This window comes from Scyliorhinus torazame, chromosome 18 (genome assembly GCF_047496885.1).
Source record: "Scyliorhinus torazame isolate Kashiwa2021f chromosome 18, sScyTor2.1, whole genome shotgun sequence".
Lineage (NCBI taxonomy): Eukaryota > Metazoa > Chordata > Chondrichthyes > Carcharhiniformes > Scyliorhinidae > Scyliorhinus > Scyliorhinus torazame.
In genome coordinates this window covers 140,884,407-140,908,579 of record NC_092724.1, presented here as the reverse complement: position 1 = coordinate 140,908,579, position 24,173 = coordinate 140,884,407, and the positions used below count along the sequence as shown (strand labels likewise).

General features: G+C 45.3%; 1 protein-coding gene across 1 annotated transcript in view; it reads left to right on the top strand.

Moving 5' to 3' along the window:
* The window catches only part of ccdc40 (coiled-coil domain 40 molecular ruler complex subunit), a 123,847-nt gene that overhangs the window by 50,026 nt on the left and 49,648 nt on the right, over positions 1-24,173 (top strand). Inside the window, 7 exon segments of the mRNA XM_072483486.1 lie at positions 1,925-2,082; positions 6,865-6,987; positions 7,146-7,267; positions 8,231-8,474; positions 10,563-10,745; positions 19,041-19,286; positions 21,071-21,284. Of these exon segments, the coding sequence (XP_072339587.1) occupies positions 1,925-2,082; positions 6,865-6,987; positions 7,146-7,267; positions 8,231-8,474; positions 10,563-10,745; positions 19,041-19,286; positions 21,071-21,284 (1,290 nt within the window).

Sequence of the window (24,173 nt, the reverse complement as noted above, 5' to 3'; positions counted from 1 at the left end):
TCTGATGGAGAAGATATAGGGTCAGAAGTTCAATTTGTTGACTAGGACGACAGAATGAAACAGTAACTATTGGGGGTCTGGGGTGCAGTGAAGAGGGGATGATGGGGATATGGAGTTGTAGCAGAAACCAGGGACAATTAATGGAAGGAAATTGTAGCTCGCCCAAGACTGCATTTAGATAAGAAGTCTGATAACATAGATGTGGTGACAGTGTCAAGAGAGATAGCTGGATATCATCAGCATACATGTAGAAGCCAATTCCGAAGCCTGCAAATACCATGGGGCAGTATTTAGATGAGGAGAAGAGGGGACCAAGAACAAAGTCAACAATATTAATCAGCAAATAGTAATTAGGTTACTATAATCTTAAGAATGAATTAAATGAAAATGAAATGAAAAAATGAAAATGAAAATCGCTTATTGTCACAAGTAGGCTTCAAATGAAGTTACTGTGAAAAGCCCCTAGTTGCCACATTCCGGCGCCTGTTCGGGGAGGCTGTTACGGGAATGGCTTTATGTTATAAAGCCAGTAGATTGTTGGTGGGGGGAAAAAAAAGATTGAGGAAGGTAAAGAACTATGGTGTTACAGACAAAACGATCCCAAGATATGAAACTAAGCACAAACTGCTCTTTCAGAAAGCTAGTTTGCACAGACAAAAAGGGCAAAATAGCCTCCTTTGTGATGCAAGTTTCTCTGATCCCATAATCAATATTTAACAATTAAAACTTTGCCATTTTAACTAATTTAACACTGATGGTGTTAGTGATGTGTTTGCCAGATAGGTCCAGTTTGAATGGCAGGCAGGACAGTTTAAAGAAACTGAAATTTGATAGCCAGAGTCTCACAATAGTTCATATTGTGGTGTGCGAAGCAAATCATAGAACATACAGTGCAGAAGGAGTCTGCACCGACCCACTTAAGCCCTCACTTCCACCCTATCCCGGTAACCCAATAACCCCTCCTAACCTTTTTGGTCACTAAGGGCAACTTAGCATGTCCAATCCACCTAACCTGCACATCTTTGGACTGTCGGAGGAAACCGGAGGAAACCCAAGCAGACACGGGGAGAACATGCAGACTCTGCACAACGAGCATACTCCGCACAGACAGTGACACAGCGGGGAATCGAACCTGGGACCCTGGCGCTGTGAAGCCACAATGCTATCCACTTGTGCTACCGAGCTGCCCAAAGCTCATATATTGCTCACTCAGCTTAGTTATAATAATGTGCAGGGTCTCCCAACCCTCCAGGTAGATTCTTTATTGTTTATTTTTACTTTTTAATTTGCAAAAACCTTTTCTCCTGAAACATGTTTCATCAACTGAAATATTTCTCAAGCTTATTGACAATTCACCAACCATAACACTGAACACTGAGGAAATAACATCAAAATAATTCACAAGATTGAATTTACTCTTAATGACTGCCAGGGCCAACTTAAAAAAAAATCTTTGATATGTTGTAAATATTTTTTTAAAACAGAATGAATACAATTAAACTTAATTGGGAAAATGCTAATTTTCCATATTCCGTTTTACCTTTTTCAATGTATTCTCTGTTTTCCCTACTGATCATGAGTTTGAAAAATATTTATTTATCCAGAAATTAATTTTTAAATACTTTGCAATTTTGAAATATTCTGATGTCTTCCAAGTGGGGCTGAATTCTCCACCGTCGGGATTCTCTGTTTTGCCAGCAGTCCAGAGGTTTCCTAACTCGGCGTGTGGCTGTCCCACAATGGGAAACCCCATTGACCAGCCGGCGAAACGGAGAATCCTGACGGTGTGCCGAACCATACGGGATGGAGAAATCCGCCCATGGTCTCAGTCAACAGAAGATAGAACTCAAGTAAAGACTCTCCCTTTTGACATTGATGTTGCATTGAATGATGCTACTATTGTTATTATGTAATCTCATCCTAGTTTCACAACTACAAACAGAAGTTGAAAATATTGCACTGCGACATTTCTACATGGAGAACTTAAAACATGATGTGTGTTCTGACATCATGGTGATGAAGCGTGCAACAGAAAAATTAGAGATTGAAAAAGTAGAAGCAGCAAAGCAGAAACAGAAGCAGGTACAGTGAATGACAAATTTATCTCCATAACTGACTACAAGTTCTTTATAACGATGCATGAAAGTTTCCCAGACCAGTACAAGCTGATTTGGGGCATGCATGGTCTGGCAAGAGTTGCAAAAAGTGAAGTTGGGTCATGTTAACGATCCACCCCGCCCACCTTCTGACCTTCCCAGGGTTGGCTTGGCAGCGTGGCAATGTTGGGGGCGGTGGGGGAACCCCACGACAGAGGCGCAAGGCCAATTGAAGTACTTAAGAAAATTGGGAGTAAATATGCAGATGGATTGCCTTTTCCCAATAGCGCAGGTGATCCATACTGTAACTGGGCAGATTGGAAAAGGCAAGTGCACAGTGAGAAGTGCTTCCTCAGTGAATAGCTAGGTGATTGACTGCTGTTCAACACACTTCCTTTAGGGAGTGCTATCATTGCTTGTGATTGCCAACTGCATAGAAGGAATTTCACCTGTCCAGTATGTCACCCACCTTCAGTTGTACTTTCCAACTGCCAGCCTTCAAAGCAGCACCAGAGTACTGTTTCAACAACAGCAGGAACAACCCCAAGAGCACCACCAACTTCTCTTTTGTCACATACTCCTACACAGGGTAAAGGGGATGGCGAGAGATCAGGCTGGAAGATAGCGAGACCCTCAAAATGGTCTTCAATCAGATGATCAGCTCCATCGACATGTCTAAGTAACTGTGCTTCAGGAAACTTTGATTCTTACAGCAGGTCGCCACTGACAAGTGCAACTTCATGGAGCACGCTTTCATCCTAGTAGATCAGGTGGACATGTGATGCTAATGGCTGACAAGATGCCTGTCACTGGTGACCCCCTTCCCGCTTTCCCACCTGTTGTTTACTCCCATCCCCCATCACCAATTGCTCCCTCTTCTGGTGGGAATGTTTGTGTGCAGAGGAAGGGTGACACCCATGCCTGTCACCCACCATTCGTGGTGGGTGACAGGCATGGGTGTAAGAGGGTGCGTATAAGTAGGAGGTTGGCCACTCAGTAGAGAATATGAGATGTCCACACAGAGAGTAATCACTGGAGCTGCAAGATGTATTGACCTGAGGCTTGCTGTGCAGGAGAATACTGGGCAAATCAGAATGTGGAGTTTTCCACCTGAAAGTGTAATGACACTCACCTGTCATGTCCTCCTGAGGTCCTTGATCTTTGATTGTCTGCAGGTTGAAGGGAGCACACTCTAGCTATTCACTTCCTCAATCATTTCCATCCATGCCTCCTTGGTTGGGCAAGTTATCCTTTTCCTCCTTGGGAGAACTCAGCTCAGTCCAGCCTCGGAGCTGGACCCACAGGTAAAAATGAGAGCCCCAGTGTAGGGCATCCTTCCCAGGTCTCCTTTCCAATCCTGTAGGTGCTGCAGTGTGAACAATCCAAGTTTTGCTTATCTTTTCTGCAACATGCTGTGTTATGGTCCTTTTCTGCAACATGCTGTGTTATGGTCCTTTTCTGCAACATGCTGTGTTATGGTCCTGTTAAACAGAAGTTCACCCTTGATTCATCCCACCTACCATCTCTAAGGACTTCAGCTGATGTTTTACGTTCTCGCTGCCTCCTTTGAAAAAAAATCGAGAGGTCTGTCCTCCAACTCGCCATGCTTAGTCTTCAAATGCCTTTGAAGTTTTGAGAGCATTAATCTTTCATTTGCCTGTAGTTCCCTGCACATAACACACATGGGCTTTGCATCCTGATTTGCATTGGCACAATTAATAAAATCATACCTCAAGAAATCATCTTTATACTTCTTTATTCCCAATTTCAGCTTCTTCTTAATAAATTGTTCATCAGAGGCCCTAGAGCTCACCCCAGCACTGCTTTGACCTGCCATGGACACTCTTAAGAAGCTCTCTCCAGCAGATACAGTTGTGAGATCCTGGCCTGTTTGTGTCTCTGGTCCTCCCTTCCTTATCACAAACCTATCCATCTTCAGTTCTTCACACACCCCTGTTTGCTTGCTGGCAGCTACAAAATGGAGGAATCACTCCTCCGTGATTTTGTGGCCAAAGTACAGATCATGTGACATCAGTGTACGTGCCGGGCGCATGACCTGCTCTCTGCCACCACTTTTGGTGGGAAGACTCTGACGTTTTTAAAAAGAAATGTTGGGACAGCGCGCTGAAGTCGGGAGGTGGCAGTCTGCCCCTGGGCACCAGGCCTGTGCACTGCTGGATCCGCCTGAGGGTGCATGCATGTGGACAGCACTCTCTTTTTATAAAACAGCACATGGAGACCGATGAGTTTTATTTGTGAAGACTGATAACTTATAATACACAGTTATAGTGACATAATTTTAGAGATTTCAAACATTCACACAGAATTCACATGCCGGTTCTTAAATTCCACTTGCCCTGCCACAGAGGAGAACCACACTTTATTTATTTTCTGTGATTGCTGCTGGTGCCTTCTTCTTGGCCCCCCAACTTGAAGAACAAACAAATTGCTGCAATCCCTGTATATGTAGCTATCATATAATTCCTCCTTCCTGTGATGGTCTAGGTATTGAAGTACTTGTGGAAGACAGTAAACTGGTTCTGACTGCCAGCATCGTGACCCACCATTCTCACCCCTCACACAAACTTCACTTGGCCGCTCTCCGTGTCCTTCACAGGCCCCGAGCTCCAATAGTCCCAGCACCAGAAGTACCGCCCCCGCCTCATCCTATTGGTCAGCAGAACCAGGGGGCGCCGGATGTTAGGAAAGCTAATGATCCATTGAATAATCTGGGTGCCAATCAGATGGAGCATGGCAAAATGCTGCGGGTGCTGGCCAGCATTCTAAACCAAAAAGCCGGTTGCGGCCATTGGGCGCTTCTCCCGTGATTGGGAATGCCACGACCTATCGCTCCGCGACCTTCCCGACATCCGCTTCTGACCCACCCACAGGTCGCAACCCTAAGTTTGAAAAACCCTGACGTAGAATGATCAGAATAGTATGTTTTACATAAAACTGTCTTTACCTGTTACTGATACTTGTTTGGCAGTTGCATTGACCTGTATCTGCACCTAGGCTTTATAGCACTGCCAGTCAAGAGAATTGGCAGACATTCTGCCCTTTGGATCTCCACTGATGATGTGTATAAGCTGATCACTGAGAACTATGCCACTGCAGCCTGGAATTGACCAACCTCTTTTGGAGAAGTGTCCAGAGCTCTGGACAACCTCTTCCTCGAAAGAATGTTACAATTAGAAACTCGCCAGTTCCCGGGTCACTGTCGGTGTGGAGTTTGCACATTCTCCCCGTGTCAGCGTCGGGCTCACCCCCACAACCCAAAAATGTGCAGGTTAGGTAGATTGGCCGCACTAAATTGCCCCTTAATTGGAAAAAAATAATTGGGTACTCTAAATTTATTAAAAATATAAGGATTTCACCAGTTGGAGAATCAAATATGTCAATTCTCTGGTTGCTTTGCATTTGAAAATATAATTTCCATGTTATCATACTCAGACCTCTGAGTTAGACAGTTGTTGGTGCAAGTTCTGCTTCAGAGACATCGCACAGTAGCGAGAGGGTTCAGTGTTGTTAAAGCTGTCATGTTTCAGAAAAGATCATGGGCTGGATTCTCCGATTTTGAGGCTACGGTTGGAGGATCCGTGGCGTTTTACGTGGGAAAAATTGGCACCGCCCCCACACCAATCCTCCGACCGGTGAGGGGCTAGCAGTGCGCCGCGTAAAATGCCCGGCTTCCACAAAATAAACGGCCGGGGAATTGCTGGGCCGTGGTCGCGCATACGCACGGCGACGACCTGCAGTGGTCGCGCTGTACAACATGGTGCCGGCCGTGCACAGACCCAACCTGCCAGATAGTGCCCCCCTGGACACCCACTGGTCATCCCTCACCAGTCCCCCCCCAGCCCTCGCGGAAGCCCCCCCCCCCCCCCCCCCCCCCCCCCCGACCAACAGCACTGCTCCTGCCTGACTGTGGCGGTGCTGGACACAGTCTGCAGCCGCCACGCCTGTTTCACGCACTGCTGGGACCACACGTACCCCGCGCCGTCGTGAACTCGGCCCATCGGGGGCAGAGCAATAGGGGAGGGCCTTCAGGTGACGTCCTGAGGCTGTCCCAACAATGTGCAAAACACGCCACGATTACGCCATTTTGGAGGGGGCGGACCATGCGCAACCTGCGTAAAACAGGCGCCGCCCCCGATTCGGTCGTAAAAATGGATTCTCCGCTCGATCGCCGATTACGAAATCGGCGTCGGGAAATGGAGAATCTCGCCCTATATACCCAGAATCCAGCTGCCTGATGTGAAAGATTCTGTGGTAGTATTTGAAGAAGACCAGAGGAGTTCTCCTGGTGTTCTGGCTAACATTTTCTCTCAACTTATACCACTAAATAAGCACATATAGCCTGGTTTTTGCCATTTGTTGGAGCAGATTAGTATCGTTTTAGAGTGTTGGTTACGTTGCGGTAGGTTTCAGTGAAATTATCATGGACTGAACTAGGTTAACTCTAAATGTTTATTGTTTCTTGGAATTATTTACATAATCCCACATTAACCCGATATGTGCCAGACCCTTACCTACACTTAACGTACACAAATTGGCTACCACATTTACCTATAACACACACTGATTACACAGAAGAAATACCTAAATGATCGATAAGATGTCTTTGGGACAGCCTGAGAAACTGGAAGGTGCTATATAAATAAATGCAAGTTTCTTTTTAGAAGCAAAATATAATAGTTACTCCTTATTGTTGTGAAACTTTGCTCTGTCTTAGCGGTAAGCTGCAAATAATTCTCTTGTGCTCTAGGACATGTTTGTAGACCGTTTAGTATCACAAATAGATGCACTGCGAGAAAAAACTGCAATGTATGAAGCCCAGTATATTGCACAAGCAGAAGAAACAAAAGCGGCAAGGAAAACAGTCGCAGAGGTGAGATAAACCTTATTACACCTGTAACATCCACAATTCGGATGTGTTTTACCACTGCTGTATGAAAAAAATTTGGCATCCATTACTTTGTTTTAGTGCTTTCATAATTATTTGCAGCTTTCTTTTCCTTTCATTAAAACTCCCAAATCCTTTCTCAGGCCTCCACAGAGATCGATGCTATTGGCTATGAGAAGAAACAATTATTAGAACAGTGGAACACTAGCCTCATTGGGATGCAAAGGCGCGATGAGGCATATTCTGCAATGCAGAAAGCTGTCAGGTACTGTTCAGAATCTAAATAAAGTGATATTGGTTCAGCAGAATATCAAAAGAATGTTTTATTAATTTGGCATAGATATTCAGGTAATTTGTTTTGTTATTGATAATCAGCTCTGCTCCTCCTCTAGTTTTGCATTTCAAAAATTTTATAGCTCTTGATTGAAAACTAACTATCTGATTGAAAAGATGGTAATTTTTTATAAATTCCACTGGAACCGTTTGTTGGCAGAGCCACAACTGACATCAGCTCAGTAGCTTTTTTCTAAATGTAAGCCCCAAAAACAGAAGTCTCTACACAGGAAGTACTTCCTTCCAATAAAGTGTTCACTTTCAATTTCTGACCTGAATGTCTAAAAGTTTATGTTTGCATTAATGTCAAACACATATAAATACATAAGGATACCAACTTATCAGTACTTATTTGGCATGTGTAACACATGTGCTTTTACATTGTTAAACAGACTGCACATTTTGGCTGTTTGCAGATCTGTTTCAGCTTCCACTCACCAGAGTAAACAAAGATGATAAAGAGGTTGGTGATCTATACTAACGAGGACATAGATATTTCTCTATTTGATTCATGTCATAGTGTTTGCTTAGCAAAAAAGCATTTTTCTACCTATGTACAATATTTTCAAGAGGATATTTAAGATACCAGTTGACCCATCTACATTTTCCTGATATCATGTATGCTAAATTTTCTAACTTATCGTATGCTTCTGACTTAGACATTTCGAAATCTCATGCACATCATCTCATAATTAGTACTACAATTGGTATTGCATATATTGTTGATAAGATCATTTCAGTTCCTCTCTTTGAAAACTTACTTAATTTTTCAGTGTTCTTCCTCTAATTTTTCCTAAAGTATTTGCATATAAACTATAAAGATTATTTAATAGCTGACAATTCTCTATTCTATCAATTTATGTCCGATGCTAATGATGCTTCTTCTTTTATCCAGAGAATCAAAGCACCAGTTGGATACATTGAAGACTGAAATGCATGCCTATAAAAGTTTTATTATGAAACAAGAGGAGAAGAATGAATTTCTAACAGTTACACTGAACAGATTGACGAATGATGTTAACATGACCCAAAAAATGATCATGCAGAACCTGGCAAAGCAGGAAGGATTAAAGCATGAGTATAGCACCTATACTCGGACACTACATGAAACAGAACGTTTGCTGAACAAAGCGTCATTAGTAAGCGCATTGACATCATGAACATTGTTCACAGTTTAACCAGACTAAATAGAAATCATCCTCTAGTTCTCCATGTGTATTTATTGGCTTGGAAATATCTAATCCTGGCTGAATTTTGGTTCCAGCGTTGTCAGTTTCCAGACATCCCAGTTGGGTCTTCAAGAGCTAGAGTACTTCATCACAACAACCTGTAAACAAACTGAAGTTACATTGTTTTAGCTGTTAATGTCATAATATTCTTACCGAGTAAGCCTACTCATGTTACACAACATTAAAGTAAAGACGAAGAAGAATGGGGAATGTGGAGGTCCTGCTGAATTTAACAGCAGGACGTCATTTGAATTTTTTTCTGTTTCCTGCCCAGCAGCTAGCCAGATAGAAATGCTGGAAGACTGTTTGTTAGCAAGCCTGCAGTACAAGGCTGTAGCGAGGGACTGGAGAGGAGGAAATGTAGAGGGAGGGGATCACATGTGGGGTTAAGTAGTGGTTGGCATCAGGTCACAAGGGGATCGGCATTATGTGCAGGAAGGGAAATTGCGCCGGATTAGCTTGGCATTGTTTGGCAAAACACTTCCGCACCTTCGGACCCACCAGCAGTGTCAGAAAAGCACTTCCCTGCCATTCTCATCTCCCTTTATCAGCTGAGTTTCCTGATTAACCATATTAAGACAATTGACCTGCCTTTTGAGAAAAGATTACTTGTCTATCCCTCAACTTGCCTGGTTAAACCAGGTTTGGGCGTATTTAGGGTATGGTTTTTCAAATTTAAGTATTTAACAACCTCCTCTGCCTGTCCTGGGACTTTAAAAAGCCCCACACTTTCTTTTTTTTAAATTTAGAGTGCCCAATTCTTTTTTTTCCATTAAGGGGCAATTTAGTATGGCCAATTCACCTAAAGCGCGCCATTTATAGGTACAGGCAGCGGGCGACCGAGGGGGTCGTCTGGCCAGACTGTCTGCCCTCTTCCGCGGCTACATTTGCAGCCGGGTGTCCCTGGAAAGGGAGCTTACGATGTCCACGAGTACCAGCGAGGCCTTCCGTGCCTGGTGGGCACCGCAGGGGTTGGGGTGCTTTATTGACCCCTTTAACTGCACTCTTATTTGATGTTTTTAAGTTCCATTGATCTTTGTTATGTTCGGGCAGTGCCCCTAACAGGAGCAGCCTTTTTTTGCTATGTCCCTATGTTTGTTTCCTTTCTTCTGTTTTGTTGGTGGACCTCAAAAGAGTGGTCAATTCACCTACCCTGCACATCTTTGTGCTGTGGGGATGAAACCCACGCAGACACTGGGAGAATGTGCAAACTCCACACAGTCAGTGACTGGGATCTGGATTGAATCTGGGTCCTCAGCACTGTGCTAACCACTGCGCCACTGTGCCACCCGTAAAGCCCCATATTTTCTGACCTTCATCATGTAATCAGGAGGACCTGCCAAGTGTTTCTGAAAATTATATGCACACAGAGGTAAAAGGAAAGAACCAGCATACTTTCACCACCTTGTATGGCAGTTACCCCAGCAGTGTCATAATGCTTTGAATATATATATATATAGTACATACTTCTGAATTTATTTCACACCGAATGCAACTTTGTAAAATTAAAACTTTTTTGAAAAATGAACAACGTAACTTCAAACTCAGTGCTAATTTAGCAGTATTATTCCCCTGTTCAGTGTTCAGTGCTTTGACCCTCATTGCATTGCACCTTTGCATCCATAGGATATGGTGATGAGTTCATCTATTGAGTTTCTCATATAAATTATGTCCCTGTGAAGAGGTGCTCAGCAAAGGCCACTTGCTGCTGGAGAAGGAGACATGGATAATCAGAGACAGGTTACCGTTGGCTCCACTTCCTTATGTAAAAGCATCTCGCAGTATGATCAGAAAGCTGGCTTCCAAATCCAGGTTTGTTGAGAGGTTCAGGATAGAGGAAAGAGGAACACAATCTCAAAAATACAAAGAAACAAATGTAACATTGCTAACTCTGTATGGAAAGACTAAATACAAAACATTATTTTAATCTACCATGATTGTTCTTTTGATTTTTTTGATTATAATGAATCTAAGATCTTCACTGTATTTCACACCTAGGACAAGAACACACGCCTAAGTGAGATCAAAATACTACAGCTACAAATAGAAAGGGAATATGGAACAAAGGTTAAACTGGAAGATGAAATTATGGCAAAATGGGAGAGTAACTTGACCATGAATCAGGCAACAAATTATTTGAAACGCTTGGGAGAAAAGCTTCGAATCCGAAAACGACAGTTGGTAAGGAAAGACGTATATTTAAATATTCTCAAGTATATATAATCTTGACTTTTTGAGGGGGTGGAGGATATTTGTGAACGCAAAACACGTTCATATGTTTTGGTCCTGCCCAAAACTGGAGGGATATTGGATGGAGGTCTTGAGGGTAATCTCAAAGGTGGTGCAGGTGAGACTTGAATCAGGACCCCTTGAAGCCATATTCGGGGTGTCGCATTGGCCGGGGTTGGAAGCAGATGTCTTAGCCTTCACCTCACTGATTGCCCGAAGGCGGATTCTGTTGGGCAGATGTTGGCTACTCCGCCCTGTGCCTCGGAGTGGCAGGGAGATCTGCTGGAGTTCTTAATGCTCGAGAAAGTAAAGTTCGAGTTGAGGGGGAAGATGGAAGTGTTCTACAACTCATTGATGTTTTATATTCAAAATGTTAGGAGCTGTTTGAGGGTGGGTGGGATGAGGGGATTGTTGGCTGAGGGTTGCCATTGTATTTGTTGTTGTAAATATGATAAATGTGAAAAAGGAGGACAATAAAAATATATATTTTTTAAATGTATATATAATGTTGTCTACCTACCATTTTTCCAAATATGGCAATGCCAGTTCCCAAAATAAACATGTAAAACTCACAAAATATTGCTTTATGAAAAGCTTGATAGTCAGACTTTATACATACATGGGGCGGAATTCTCTCCCCCCCCCCCCCCCCACCCCCCCCCACGCCGGTTGGGAGAATCGCCCGGGAGTCGTCCCGCCACGCCGTCCCGACACCCGCACGCGATTCTCCCCCCCCCCCAAACCGGCGCGGCGCGAATCACGGCTGGCCGCTGGGAGAATCGCCGTTGGTAATGGGTGAGCGGCGATTCTCCGGCCCGGATGGGCTGAGCGGCCTGCCCAACACGACAGGTTCCCGCCGGCGCCATCCACACCTGGTCGCTGCCGGCGGGAACAGCGCGGGAACGCTGGGGGGGGGGGGGGCCTGTGGGGGGGGCGAGGGGGGTTCCTGCACCGGGGGGGGGGCTCAAAAGGGGTCTGGCCCACGATCGGTGCCCACCAATCGGCGGGCCGGCCTCTCTGAAGGAGGACCTCCTTTCCTCCGCTGCCCCGAAAGATCCATTCGCCATCTTCTTGCGGGGTGGCCGCGGGGAGGATGGCAACCGCGCATGCGCGGGTGACGTCATTTACGCGGTGTAGGTCGCGTCATTTACGCGGCGCCAAGGCCCGGCACGCGTAAATGACGCGGCGCCGCTCCTAGCCCCCGGGGGCGGGAGAATAGGGGGCTGGGAACGGCCTCCGACGCCGCAGTGAAACACTCTGGTTTTCACTCCGGCGTCGGGACTTAGTCTACCGATGGGAGAATTGCGCCCATGATGTTCAAATGTCTGCAAAAAAGATCTTGGGCTGGATTTCTGATTTTGAGGCTATCTCTTGACGCTGGCATGGCAACGATGGTGATTTACGACCGAACATTCGGCGCAAAATGGCCAACGATCCTCCGTTTGGCTGGGGGCTAGTAGCCGAGGAGCGTAGAGCACCCGGCTCTAGCTGCTGATGAGGCCCGGTAATTGCTGGATCCGTGGCCGCGCATGCGTGCCGACCCGACCTGCAAAATAGTGCCCCTCCTTTGACTGGCTTGCGAGCCCCGGACCACCCCCAACAGTGCCCCAGCCACTGGCAAAGTTCCCCTAACTCGCGGATTTGTCCTCCCCCAACTGTGGCAGCACTGTACCGAATCCACAGCTGCCATGCCGAGTTCCCGCCGGATGATAGCACACGGGACTGACGCCATCGGTTACTCGGCCAGCTGAGGCCGTCAGTGCGGTGTACACCTAGAGTACGCCGCTTTGGAGGGGGCGGAGCATCACAAAAGCAGTGCCACCCTTGATTTCGTCGGAAACGGGTATTCTCCGCCGATCGCCGAACGCAATTTCGGCGTCAGCGACTGGAGAACCCTGCCCCTTGTCTGCTTATGAAATTACTTTTCTTAATGAATTTCATAGAAATTACAGTGCAGAAGGAGGCCATTCGGCCCATCGAGTCTGCACCGGCTCTTGGAAAGAGCACCCTACCCAAGGTCCACACCTCCAACCTACCCCACAACCCAACCCAACACTAAGGGCAATTTTGGACACTAAGGGCAATTTATCATGGCCAATCCACCTAACCTGCACATCTTTGGATTGTGGGAGGAAACCGGAGCACCCGGAGGAAACCCACGCACACACGGGGAGGATGTGCAGACTCCGCACAGACAGTGACCCAAGCCGGAATCGAACCTGGGACCCTGGAGCTGTGAAGCAATTGTGCTACCCACAATGCTACCGTGCTGCAATATGAAGTATCATATTGCCTTTTTAAGTTGACTTTTGAATCGGCTGGAGTCTGTAATTGTTAAACACATGTTGGCAAATCGTGAAAACTTGTTAATTTGCTTAATCTAATAGCGTACATCAATGTTACTCACTAGTTTTCCCCTTCCAGCTCATACTTGTGATGTTCTTTCTTGAGTTTCTCAGGATGGATTAAAGCTGTAGTGTAGTTTGTATGTTATCAAACAAAGCTAGTTTATTTACACAAATTATGATTTGAACACATTACAATGTATTAACTAATAAATAAGACTATACTATATCTATGCTACAGAACTCTATACTACTGATCTATCTCAACTCGCACCTACTCTGAGCTTCACCTTACTCCTACTCGCACCTTCTCCAAGACGTCTGAGAGGCATTCCCTTTTATAGGTCTGCTCCCCAGCTCCATCTGGTGGGAGAATATGGTATCACATTAACTCTTAATGTGTCAGACAATACACATAATGTCACAATACTCATTTAGTTTTCAAATTATTTTTGAAATATCTCTCCTGCTTATGGACATGCGTCACCCTTGACTTAATTGGAGCATTTTGAACCCAAGACAGAAGGTTGTGAGTTCAAATCCCAGTCCAGATACATGAGCACATAGTCATGCTGACACTCAGTATACCATCGCTGAAGGTACCATCTTTTAAATGACATGGTAAACCAAGGCTCCATCTGCCGTTCAGGTAGACATCAAATTGTACCATGGGATCTTTTAAGGGAAGTTCTCCCACTATCATCATTAGTATCTATTCCTCATGCAACATTACTAAAAAAAGATTATTTTGTTATCAGTCCCATTGCTGTTTGTGGGATTTTGCTTTCTAAATTGCTGCCATATTTCCTACATTGCAATAGTGACTACAATTAAAATATTTTAACGCCATAAAACTTCTTTTCATTTTAAGTGTGGGCTGAATATACATGGGGGGGCGGAATTCTCCGTAGCCCAACGCCAAAATCAAGAACTGCGATAGGGCGGAGGATGGCTTCCGATGCCGGAATCGGGGCAGGCGATGGTCTTACGCCGGTTCGCGATGCTCCTCTCCCTCCAAATTGGCATCATCGGGATGTGCACCACGTGCAGTGACGGCCCCGTTGGCGCATCATCAACTGGCCCACCTGCAATGCTCCGCCTCTGATGAGCCGAGTGTGATCCCAGCGATCAGGAGCCTGGCGTGCCGGCTGCGGACAGTGTCTGGCGCCGCCACATTTGGCCACGATCAGTGATGCTGGCCGGGGGGCTTCTGCTAGGGCTGAGGGCTGGGGGGAGTGGTGGGGGTGACCATGACATGCACTGTGGGGTCGAGGCGGGCAAGTACACGGTCCAGCACGGTCCGCGCCATGTTTTCCGGCGCGACCAGTGGAGGTGTAGGGTTGCAGCTTGTCATCCGGTGATTCTCCAGCCATATACCACGTGATCCGTGGGTATTTCACATGGTGCCAGTACTAGCCCCTCACTGGTACCGGAATCGGTGAGGGGTTCACGCCGACTTTCCCGTTGCAAAACAGCACAGATCCTCCTTTGGTGTCGGCACTTAGCCTCAGGAATGGAAAATCCAGTCCGGTATATGTGCACCTTATTTGCTATAAATGTTGTATTTTCATTTTTCTGTGCTGTACTGTTCTAAGTTCTATATCTTGGTTTCGGACAAAGCTCGGTACAACATTGAGGGCTGAAGGGCCTGTTCTGTGCTGTACTGTTCTATGTTCTGTCCCTGTTTTCTATCAACCCTTAAACAGTGTTATACCTTGCCTATGAACCTAACCTATGTAATTATGTTTTATCAGTGTACCTTTTACATTATATCAAAATATACATTTGTTCATATTAATGAGATTTTAAAAAACAAAATCATCCTTCAACAAATTTTGGTTTTTAAGTCCAAATGTGGATAAATGAATTGTAAGCAACCGTCCATGGAAGTTATTCTCAAAAAGGAATTAATTGTGGTGGTATCCCAGCTGTTACTTAAGAGTATAGAGTGGGCTGGATTCTCCATTATTGGGACTATGTCCCCACACCGGCGTCAGAACAAAGAGTTTTATGCCAGAAAACCAGGCATCATAGGGACATAAATTCCCAGCCCTCCAGGGGGCTAGCAGGGACCCAGAATAGATCTGCTTTTGCTGCAGATACGGCCCCTGCACTTCCAGATCAGAGGCCACGCATGCGCACGGCGGTGGCCTTCAGTGGCCGCACTGTGCTCCGTGGTGGACTCTGACCCTGGAGCTAGACCCTTAAAAGTGAAACCCCCCGACCCTCAACCCCTGCACAGACCTGCCCCGGCTGCCAATAAGGCCCCCCGGCCTCCGATCGGCCTGCCCCCGACCAGGGCAGCCGCGGACTGAGTCCGCAGCCGCCACACGAGTATTCCGACCAGCTGAAGCACATTAGTTCCAAGTCGTCGGGACATTGGCCGGTTGTGGGCGGAGAATAGCTGAGCGGGCCTCTGGCAATGGCCCCAGGTAGGTCCCAGGCCTTTTCAGGACCCGCAGAGTCGGTGAACCAGCGCCAGTCCCGATTTCTTGCGGGAACATGGATTCTCCGCCCCTGTGCCGGCCACAATTTTGGCATCGGGTTGCAAAGAATCCAGCACAGTATTTTTATTTATCAATTTTTAAAGTATTTTGTGGGATATTTCTACTAGATGTCATGTTATGTTACGCGTAATACCAGGGGCTGGTTTCTCCGATTTGGAGACTACGTCCCCACGCCAGCATGGGAACGGTGGCACTTTACACTAGGAAAACTGGTGCAAAACGTGCACCGATTCCCCGTTTAGCTGGGGGCTAGCAGGGAGGCAGCAAAGAGCAACCGGCTCTAGCTGCCGAAACGGCCTGGAGAATTGCCAGGTCCGTGGTCGCGCATGCGCACGGTGGCGGCCTGCAACAGCCGCGCGGGCTTCATGGCAGATGCCGCTCGTGGACCTGGCCCACAAAATAGTCCCCACCTTCGGCCGGCTCATGCACCCCGGACCACCCCACCGCAGTGACCCCAGCCCCGAATATGTCCCTCGACAGTGTCGGCGCTGGACTGAGTCCGCAGCCGCCACGCTGAGTTCCCAATGGGTGAGACCATGAGAGACCCACGCCGTCGGGAACGCGGCTGGTCGGGGACGGAACATCGCGGGGCGGGCCTCAGCCAATGTATGGAGGCCGTTTATACAGCGTCCGGCATACTCTGCAAGTATGCCGCTTTTCAGGGGGCAGAGCATCGCGAAAGCAGCGCCATCTCCGATTTCAGCATCAATGGGGACTCTACGCCGGTCGCCGAATGCGATTTCGGCGTCGGGGATCGGAGAATCCAGCCCCAGATTTTAAAAAGTGATTGAAGACAAGGCACACAGCCACAACCAAAGTCCCTTGTTTACACCAATGTACTGATGTCTCTCATTTCTCAAAGCAAAAATACAGAGTAATCATTAACCTGAAAAAAAATCTTACTTTGCAATGCATGCATAGTTTGTACACTAAAAGTTCACTCATACATGTGAGGCCAAGTCCCTAGCTATAAAGCTTATTTTACACTTCTTAGTGATTACTGCATGTGACTAAACACTAATGAAAACCAACAAGGTTGTTTTTAACAACCACAGTCTAGTCCATTTTGTACTGCAATGGGCTTCAAATGAAACCAAATTTAAAATGCTTTTCTTTTTTTTGAAAAATGTATTTTATTACAAAATGGGTTACAGCGAATAAACACCCTGGGAAACATACTTCCCGACAATCAACTATACAGTCTGTACAGATTTTCCCCCTTTTTCACCCCTCCCTCCCCCGCGACGAACAGCTCTTCAAACACGGTCACAAACATCCCCCACCTTTCCTCAAACCCCCCTGAAGAGCCCCTTAACTCATACTTTATCTTCTCTAATCGCAGGAAGTCGTACAGATCACCCAACCAAGCCGCTACCCCGGTGGCGATGCTGATCAAAATGGTTTTCCAATGAGTGGTTGAGTTGTTTCTTTCAGCAAGCACTCACAGTATATTTCAAGATGCTTGGTTCTTTCAACAGATAATACAAAAATGGAAAACAAAACATTGTTGCATGTTTTTTTGAAAAAAAAACAGGGTTTTCCCAAACAGTCTGTTAACTTCGGGCTGGGTCCGCAGGGTTATGATTGATATTAGTAGATCTACCTATACAAGTAATAGTTCTGTGTGAATTTTGTATGCTTTTAACTCTATTTAAAAAGACGATTCAAGATGGAACTCCTCTTCAATAGCTCCAAAAGCCGAAGACTACTTTTAGAAGCCAGTGAATGCAAAACTAAGTGCTATTTGGACAATCTTGCAAAATTGAATTATGCTCATTGATACATTCAGCTTCAGAGAAAATTATGCTTATTGATATGTTCAGCTTCAGAGAGATTTACAGTATCTCAACCCAAATTTATAGCAACTGAAACCAAATCGATTTTGCACTAGAACCATCTAATAAATCCTACTACAACAACAAAAACAGAAAATACTGGATAATCTCAGCAGGTCTGACCGCATCTGTGGAGAGAAAAGGGAGTTAATGTTTTGAGTTTGGATGACTCCTTGTCAAAGTGCTTTGTGCTTTGATAAAGAGTCACCCAGACTCGAAATGTTCCCACATTCGAGAACAATTGTCTTCCCTTTACAAACCCAGTTTAGTCCTCCCCAATCACCTTTGGAAGGCATCTCCCCAACCTTAACGCCAGCACCTTTGCCAATATCTTGGCGTCCACATTCAGCAGAGATATGGGCCTGTACGACTCACACACCACTGGATCCTGGTTCTTCTTACAACAACGAGATGGAGGCCTTCACCATCGTTTGCGGCAAGACACCCCTGTCCATCGTGTGTTCTAACATTCCCACCATCAATGGTGCCAGCTTATCCTTAAATCTTTTGTAAAATTTGACTGGAAACCCATCTGGCCCCCGCCGCCTTCCCTGCCTGCATCCTCCCAATTGCCACTTTCACCTCTTCCACTCCCATCGGCTCCTCCAGCCCTGCCCTCTCCACTTCACCCAACCTCGGGCCCTCTAACCCACCTCAACCTTGGGCCCTCTAACCCACCTAGAAACCCTCATTTCTCACTCATCCTCTGGTGGCTCCGACTTACACAAATCCCTATAAAACTCCTCAAACACCTTATTAATCTGATCCGGAGCCGCCACCAGCTCCCTCGTCTTGTTCCGCAACCGAAATATTTCCCTCACCGCGGCCTCCCTACGAAGCTGACAAGCGAAGTAGAAAAATGTTAACGAATGGCTCTCCAAATTATGTCCATAAATCTAAAACTCAATTAAAACTACCGTCAAATGAATTTCAATTGTGTAAAATACTTTACTAAAACAAACTGTGCTCACTTGTTTGCCACAAATCTGCTCCCTCCACGGCACTTTTGAATCTTCTTTTCAGATTTTCATGTTTAGTTCGAACTCTGACTGAATCTGGGTCTGAATTCGGCCTCTTGCACTTGTTCCCTCAGGCTCATTCTTTTTTCCCTCACTGACTGTCTGCTGCCGGTTTTCCCACTTTTATCTGTTCTCCTTTCATACTGTATCCCCTCAGGCTTGTTGTCTCCCTTCTCTGATTGTAAATGCAATAGTAAAAATCAAATATTGACTATTGGCACAACATCACCATTCATAGTTTTGCTCATGGCACGAGGGAGCATGCCAGGGAGCTCTGTGGTGAGCTTAAAAGGAAGTGGAATACCTTTGTCATTGTCTTCCTTTTGCCAGCAGTGGGGTAGGTGACGAACTACCTGTCATCCCTTAGGCCAATTTAAGAGTGGAAGTGGCCAGTTCAGGGTCACTTAAGGGCACCTTCCCACCACTTCTGGTATTTTATCTCAAGATTAACCTACCTTGAAAAAGAGTTTGAGACAAATGTGCAATTTTGCTCCCACTATTTAATTACTTTGTAAATCACTATTTCTAATCTTCTTTGTAGGAAATCGATTATGCAAAAACAGAAAATGAATTTGCTCAAATAAGTTTGGATATGAATGACAGGAATGGAGAACTGAGCATGCTGCAGAAAACTCTACAAGAACAGCACCATGAATTGAATGAGAAAAACCAAGTTGTCTCATTGTGTGAGAAAGAAATTGCTAAACGACTACTTTCCATTCAAAATAAGCAGTCGGTGCTTAACATGCATAACAAGAAGATTGCACAGTTGATAGCAGAAATGGGAGTAAGTTTAACAACCAAGTCTAATTTATTAGTTACTATGAACTATGAGAGCAAATAGTAACTTATTAAATTTTCCAGCAATAAAATAATATATTTTCAGTCTTTGAAAATGGAACATTATAACTTTGTTACGTTGACATTGAAGGAATATTAGGATCTCTCTCATACTAATATCTCTGGATGGATGTATTAAGATAGTCCTAAAGACTTTTCTCATCCAAAATTATCCTCCCTTCCCCTCCTAATCCCTTTTCTTGTTTTTGACAGAGAGGTTTTGTTTGCTTTCAAGATTCAAACTGTATTTCATGGAAATACAGAATTTAATTAGAATGAGGGAAGAACTGTCATTTTATCTCTTATTTTCCCTTTCCCTTTCCCTTTTCAGTTGTAAGCTTTCAATATCCATTTATTCCAACTAACACTGTCTTTGAAAATTGAAATGACATGCTATAAATACTATATAGCATTCTGTAATCAAGATAGATATGCTGCAGTTGATTTTTATGTCAAAGTAGGTGCTAATGGCCTCAAAATGGGTCAATACATTTAGTACTTTGTTAATATTAACGACGCTGTTCTGCCAACAGCCATATTTAGCGGGACCAATCTTTGAGGGGCCACAGTGCCTGTCTGTTTCTGGTGATGAATCCCTTTCTTTATGCAAATTGTGATAGATAGTTCTGTGATAGACAAACACTCTGATTGTTAGCTTATGACAGAATTGGTTTCTGCACTCTAACCAGTTTTATTGACAATACAGGTGAAGATTTAAAATTATTTTTGTTGGGCAAGGTAAAGCAATCCTCTGCTCATTCATAATTGGATCAGCCTAAATCAAATGAGCTGCATCGAGAAGTCAGTATTGAATTATAAATAAAGTGTCGGCCGGAAGATGGCTCCTACACAGCTGGAATAGGCAGGCTGCTAGTGTGTTCCCAGAGAGGTCACCCAAAAGTCATAATTTGGCCTTTTCTTCCCCCTTGCCTCTCTATCCTTCTGACACCAGTCTTTTTATCTCCTTGAGTCAAATTTTCCCTTTCTCTCACTTTCTAATGTTTATTGGATAGAAATGAAGTATACAACAGATAATGAGAATACTCACTTTAGCCTCTCTCTCTCACACTCATACTCACAAGCTTTTTTTTTTTAAAGCAAATATGAATTTTACATCATTACTTCACTACAGTGTTTGCATTTTTTCCTTCAATTAATTTTGGAAAACCTTTGACCAGGAATTGCTAGTACCTAGAGAAAAAAACTATTCGGAGTTAGTACCCAGAGAAAAACTATTCTCAGCATAGCTGACTGAATTGATGAATGTTGAGAAGGAAAATATAGTGCAGATTCTTTGACTGCACAACGCAAATTCACTCAGGGTAAAAATATCAATTCTAAGCCCAAGTTTCTATCAAAGGCTGATACTTAAATTAAACATCTTAAATGAAGGCTCTAAAACATAATAATAAAAATAAAATAAATGCAAAAGACAATTCAGTTAATGAGTTTAATTATGTTGATTCTTTAAAATTTTGGTTTGACTCTTCTATGAATATGGAAATTCATAATGGCAAATGTTGACTGGAACTAAATTTAGATTTAAGGTTTATAATATTGATGAATAGCAGTGTATTGCACTTGAATATTAAAACCATAGTGAACTATGCTTATGTGTTGTAAGTAAAGTCAGATATTTTCTTCTGAGATGGTCTTGAGATGGGATATTTTCAAATTATTGGGAGAGTTGTAACATTTGAATTTACAGAACGTCCACCTTTTATTCATCAGGGACGTGAAATGAGCCCTCTGGAGCTCAAGATCAAAACTTTGACAAAAAATATTGAGGAACACAGCAAAGAAATTTCAACACAACAACAGTACTGGCTAAAACAACAGCAGGAGCTGGTTAGACTGACCCAAGAAAGGGAAAAGCAGACAACTGATGTGGAACTGCAGAAGAAACAGGTCACTATTCTCGAACAGAAGAAAATCCGCACTGAGAGTAAGCTAATGATAATGAGTACATTGATCATCCTGTAATATACTCACACAATCTTTGTATTTACCTTCCTTAAAACATGTGTAATTTACTATAAGAATATAACAATATACAAATTGCCCGAACAGCGACTAGGGGATTTTCACAGTAACTTCATTGCAGTGTTAATGCAAGCCTACTTGTGACAATAAAGATTATTATTATTAGGTGTACACCGTACAGCCCCTCAAATTTGTTCTACCATTGAATATGATAGTAGCAAATCTTGGCCATAACACCATTTGTCTGCCCTCATCCTCATAACCTACGATTCCCTGAAAGTCCAAAGTATGTTTATCTCCTTAAATATATTACAAGATAGAGCATCAATGACTTTCTAGGGTAGAGAATTCCAAAGTTTCATGACCCTTTCAGTGAAGTACTTCCTCCTCACTTTTGTGTTAGCATCTATTAGATCTCCTCTCATTCTTCTAAACTCTTGCAAATATAGTCCCCAAACTGCACAGCCTCTCTTCATAAGATGAGTCCTACATCCCTGGAAGCAATCTACTGAACCTTCTCTGAACCGCCTCGAATGCATTTTCATTCTTCCTCCAGTAAAGGGACCAATGTGCAGTAGTCAAGATGCAGTCTCACCAATGCCATATACAACAGCAGTTCTCTATTTTTATTCTCTATTCTATTAAAAATGAATGCCAAAATTCTATTTGCCTTCCTTATTACCTGTTGTGCCTGCATACGACCTTTCTGAGATTCACACACGAGGACACTCGGTTCCTCTGCATTGAAGCATTTTGAAGTTTCTCTCCATTGAAATAATAAGTTGGCTTCCGGGTGCGGCGATGACCAGCTGAGTCGCACGTTTCGGAATCTCCCGGTGGAACGGACTTTTGGGCTCTTGATAGGAGCCCCAACGGCAATTTTAACGGCTAAAAACACCGTGCGGTAAACCAGAAGGGTGTTCCCCCTGGACACGGATGGAAAAAGGAGAGGAAAGTGGCCGGATTGCAGCGGATCCTTTGGAACAACGGCAAGGAAGGCAAGCAGAAACCAAGATGGCATCGGAAGGTGGCAGTTTCATATGGGGCCCTGAACAACAAGAGTTCTTGAAACGCTGCGTGGAGGAGATAAAAAAGGAAATGAAGAAAGAGTTGTTGGCCCCGATATTACAGGCGATTGAAGGGCTGAAAGAGGAACAAAAGACCCAGGAGCAGGAGCTTCGGGTCGTGAAGGCGAAAGCAGCAGAGAATGAGAACGATATACAGGGCCTGGTGGTGAAGTCGGAGATACAGGAGGCACACCAGAAACGATCTGTGGAGAGGTTGGAGGCACTGGAAAACAACGCAAGGAGGAACAACTTGAGGATTCTTGGCCTTCCTGAAGGTGTGGAGGGGGCGGACGTCGGGGCATATGTGAGCACGATGCTGCACTCGTTAATGGGAGCGGAGGCCCCGACGGGTCCGTTGGAGGTGGAGGGAGCATACCGAGTTATGGTGCGAGGATCGAGAGCAGGAGAAACTCCCAGAGCCATAGTGGTGAGATTCCTCCTTTTTAAGGATAGAGAAATGGTCCTTAGATGGGCGAAGAAAACTCGGTGTAGTAAATGGGAGAACGCGGTGATCCGCGTTTATCAAGATTGGAGTGCGGAGGTGGCGAGAAGGAGGGCGAGCTTTAATCGGGCCAAAGCGGTACTTCACAAAAAGAAGATAAAATTTGGAATGCTGCAACCGGCAAGACTGTGGGTCACATATCAAGGGAGGCACCACTACTTTGAAACGGCGGATGAAGCGTGGACTTTTATTGTAGAAGAAAAATTGGAATGATTGGATTATGAAAATGAACGTTTGGACAAAGTGGTGGGGCGAATGGGGGGGGGGCGAAGAGGGGTTTTATGTTTTAATCCTGCGGTATGGTAACTTTTCTCTCTCCCACAGGTGGTGATGGGGGGAGGTGGGGAGGGAGAGGAGATGGGGCGTTGGCCATGGGAGGCGGGGCCGAGGGAGAGGCGCGGGCTTGGTTCCCGCGCTATGATAATTATGGCGGGAATAGAGAAGCAGGAAGGAGGGGGCGTCGCACGGTGCGAGCCGTGATCACGGGGGGAAGCCGAGGTCAGCCAGAGTTTGCTGACTTCTGGGAGCAACATGGGGGGAGTAATTACGCTAGCGGGGGGTCTAGCAGGGGGGGGGGAGGGGGGAATTACTGGGTTGCTGCTGCTGGGGAAAGGGGGGAGTGGGTACGGGAAAGGATGGGCGGGGGGGCACCGTCTGGGAGAGATACAGCTGCGTGGGAACTGGGTGAGAAGCTGGAAAAAGATGATGGCTAACCGGCAAGGGGGGGGGGGGGTGGGAAGCCCCCCAACTCGGCTGATCACGTGGAACGTGAGGGGGCTTAACGGGCCGATAAAGAGGGCACGAGTACTCGCACACCTTAAGAAACTTAAAGCAGATGTGGTTATGCTACAGGAAACGCACCTGAAACTGATAGACCAGGTTAGGTTGCGCAAAGGATGGGTGGGGCAGGTGTTCCATTCGGGGCTGGATGCGAAAAACAGGGGGGTGGCTATATTAGTGGGGAAGCGGGTAATGTTCGAGGCGAAGACTATAGTGGCGGATAACGGGGGCAGATACGTGATGGTGAGTGGCAAATTACAGGGAGAGATGGTGGTTTTGGTAAACGTGTATGCCCCGAACTGGGACGATGCCAACTTTATGAGGCGAATGCTAGGACGCATCCCAGACCTAGAGACCGGAAAGCTGATAATGGGGAGAGACTTTAACACGGTGTTGGAACCAAGGCTGGATAGGTCGAAGTCCAGGACTGGTAGGAGGCCGGCAGCAGCCAAGGTGCTTAAGGATTTTATGGAGCAGATGGGAGGGGTGGACCCGTGGAGAT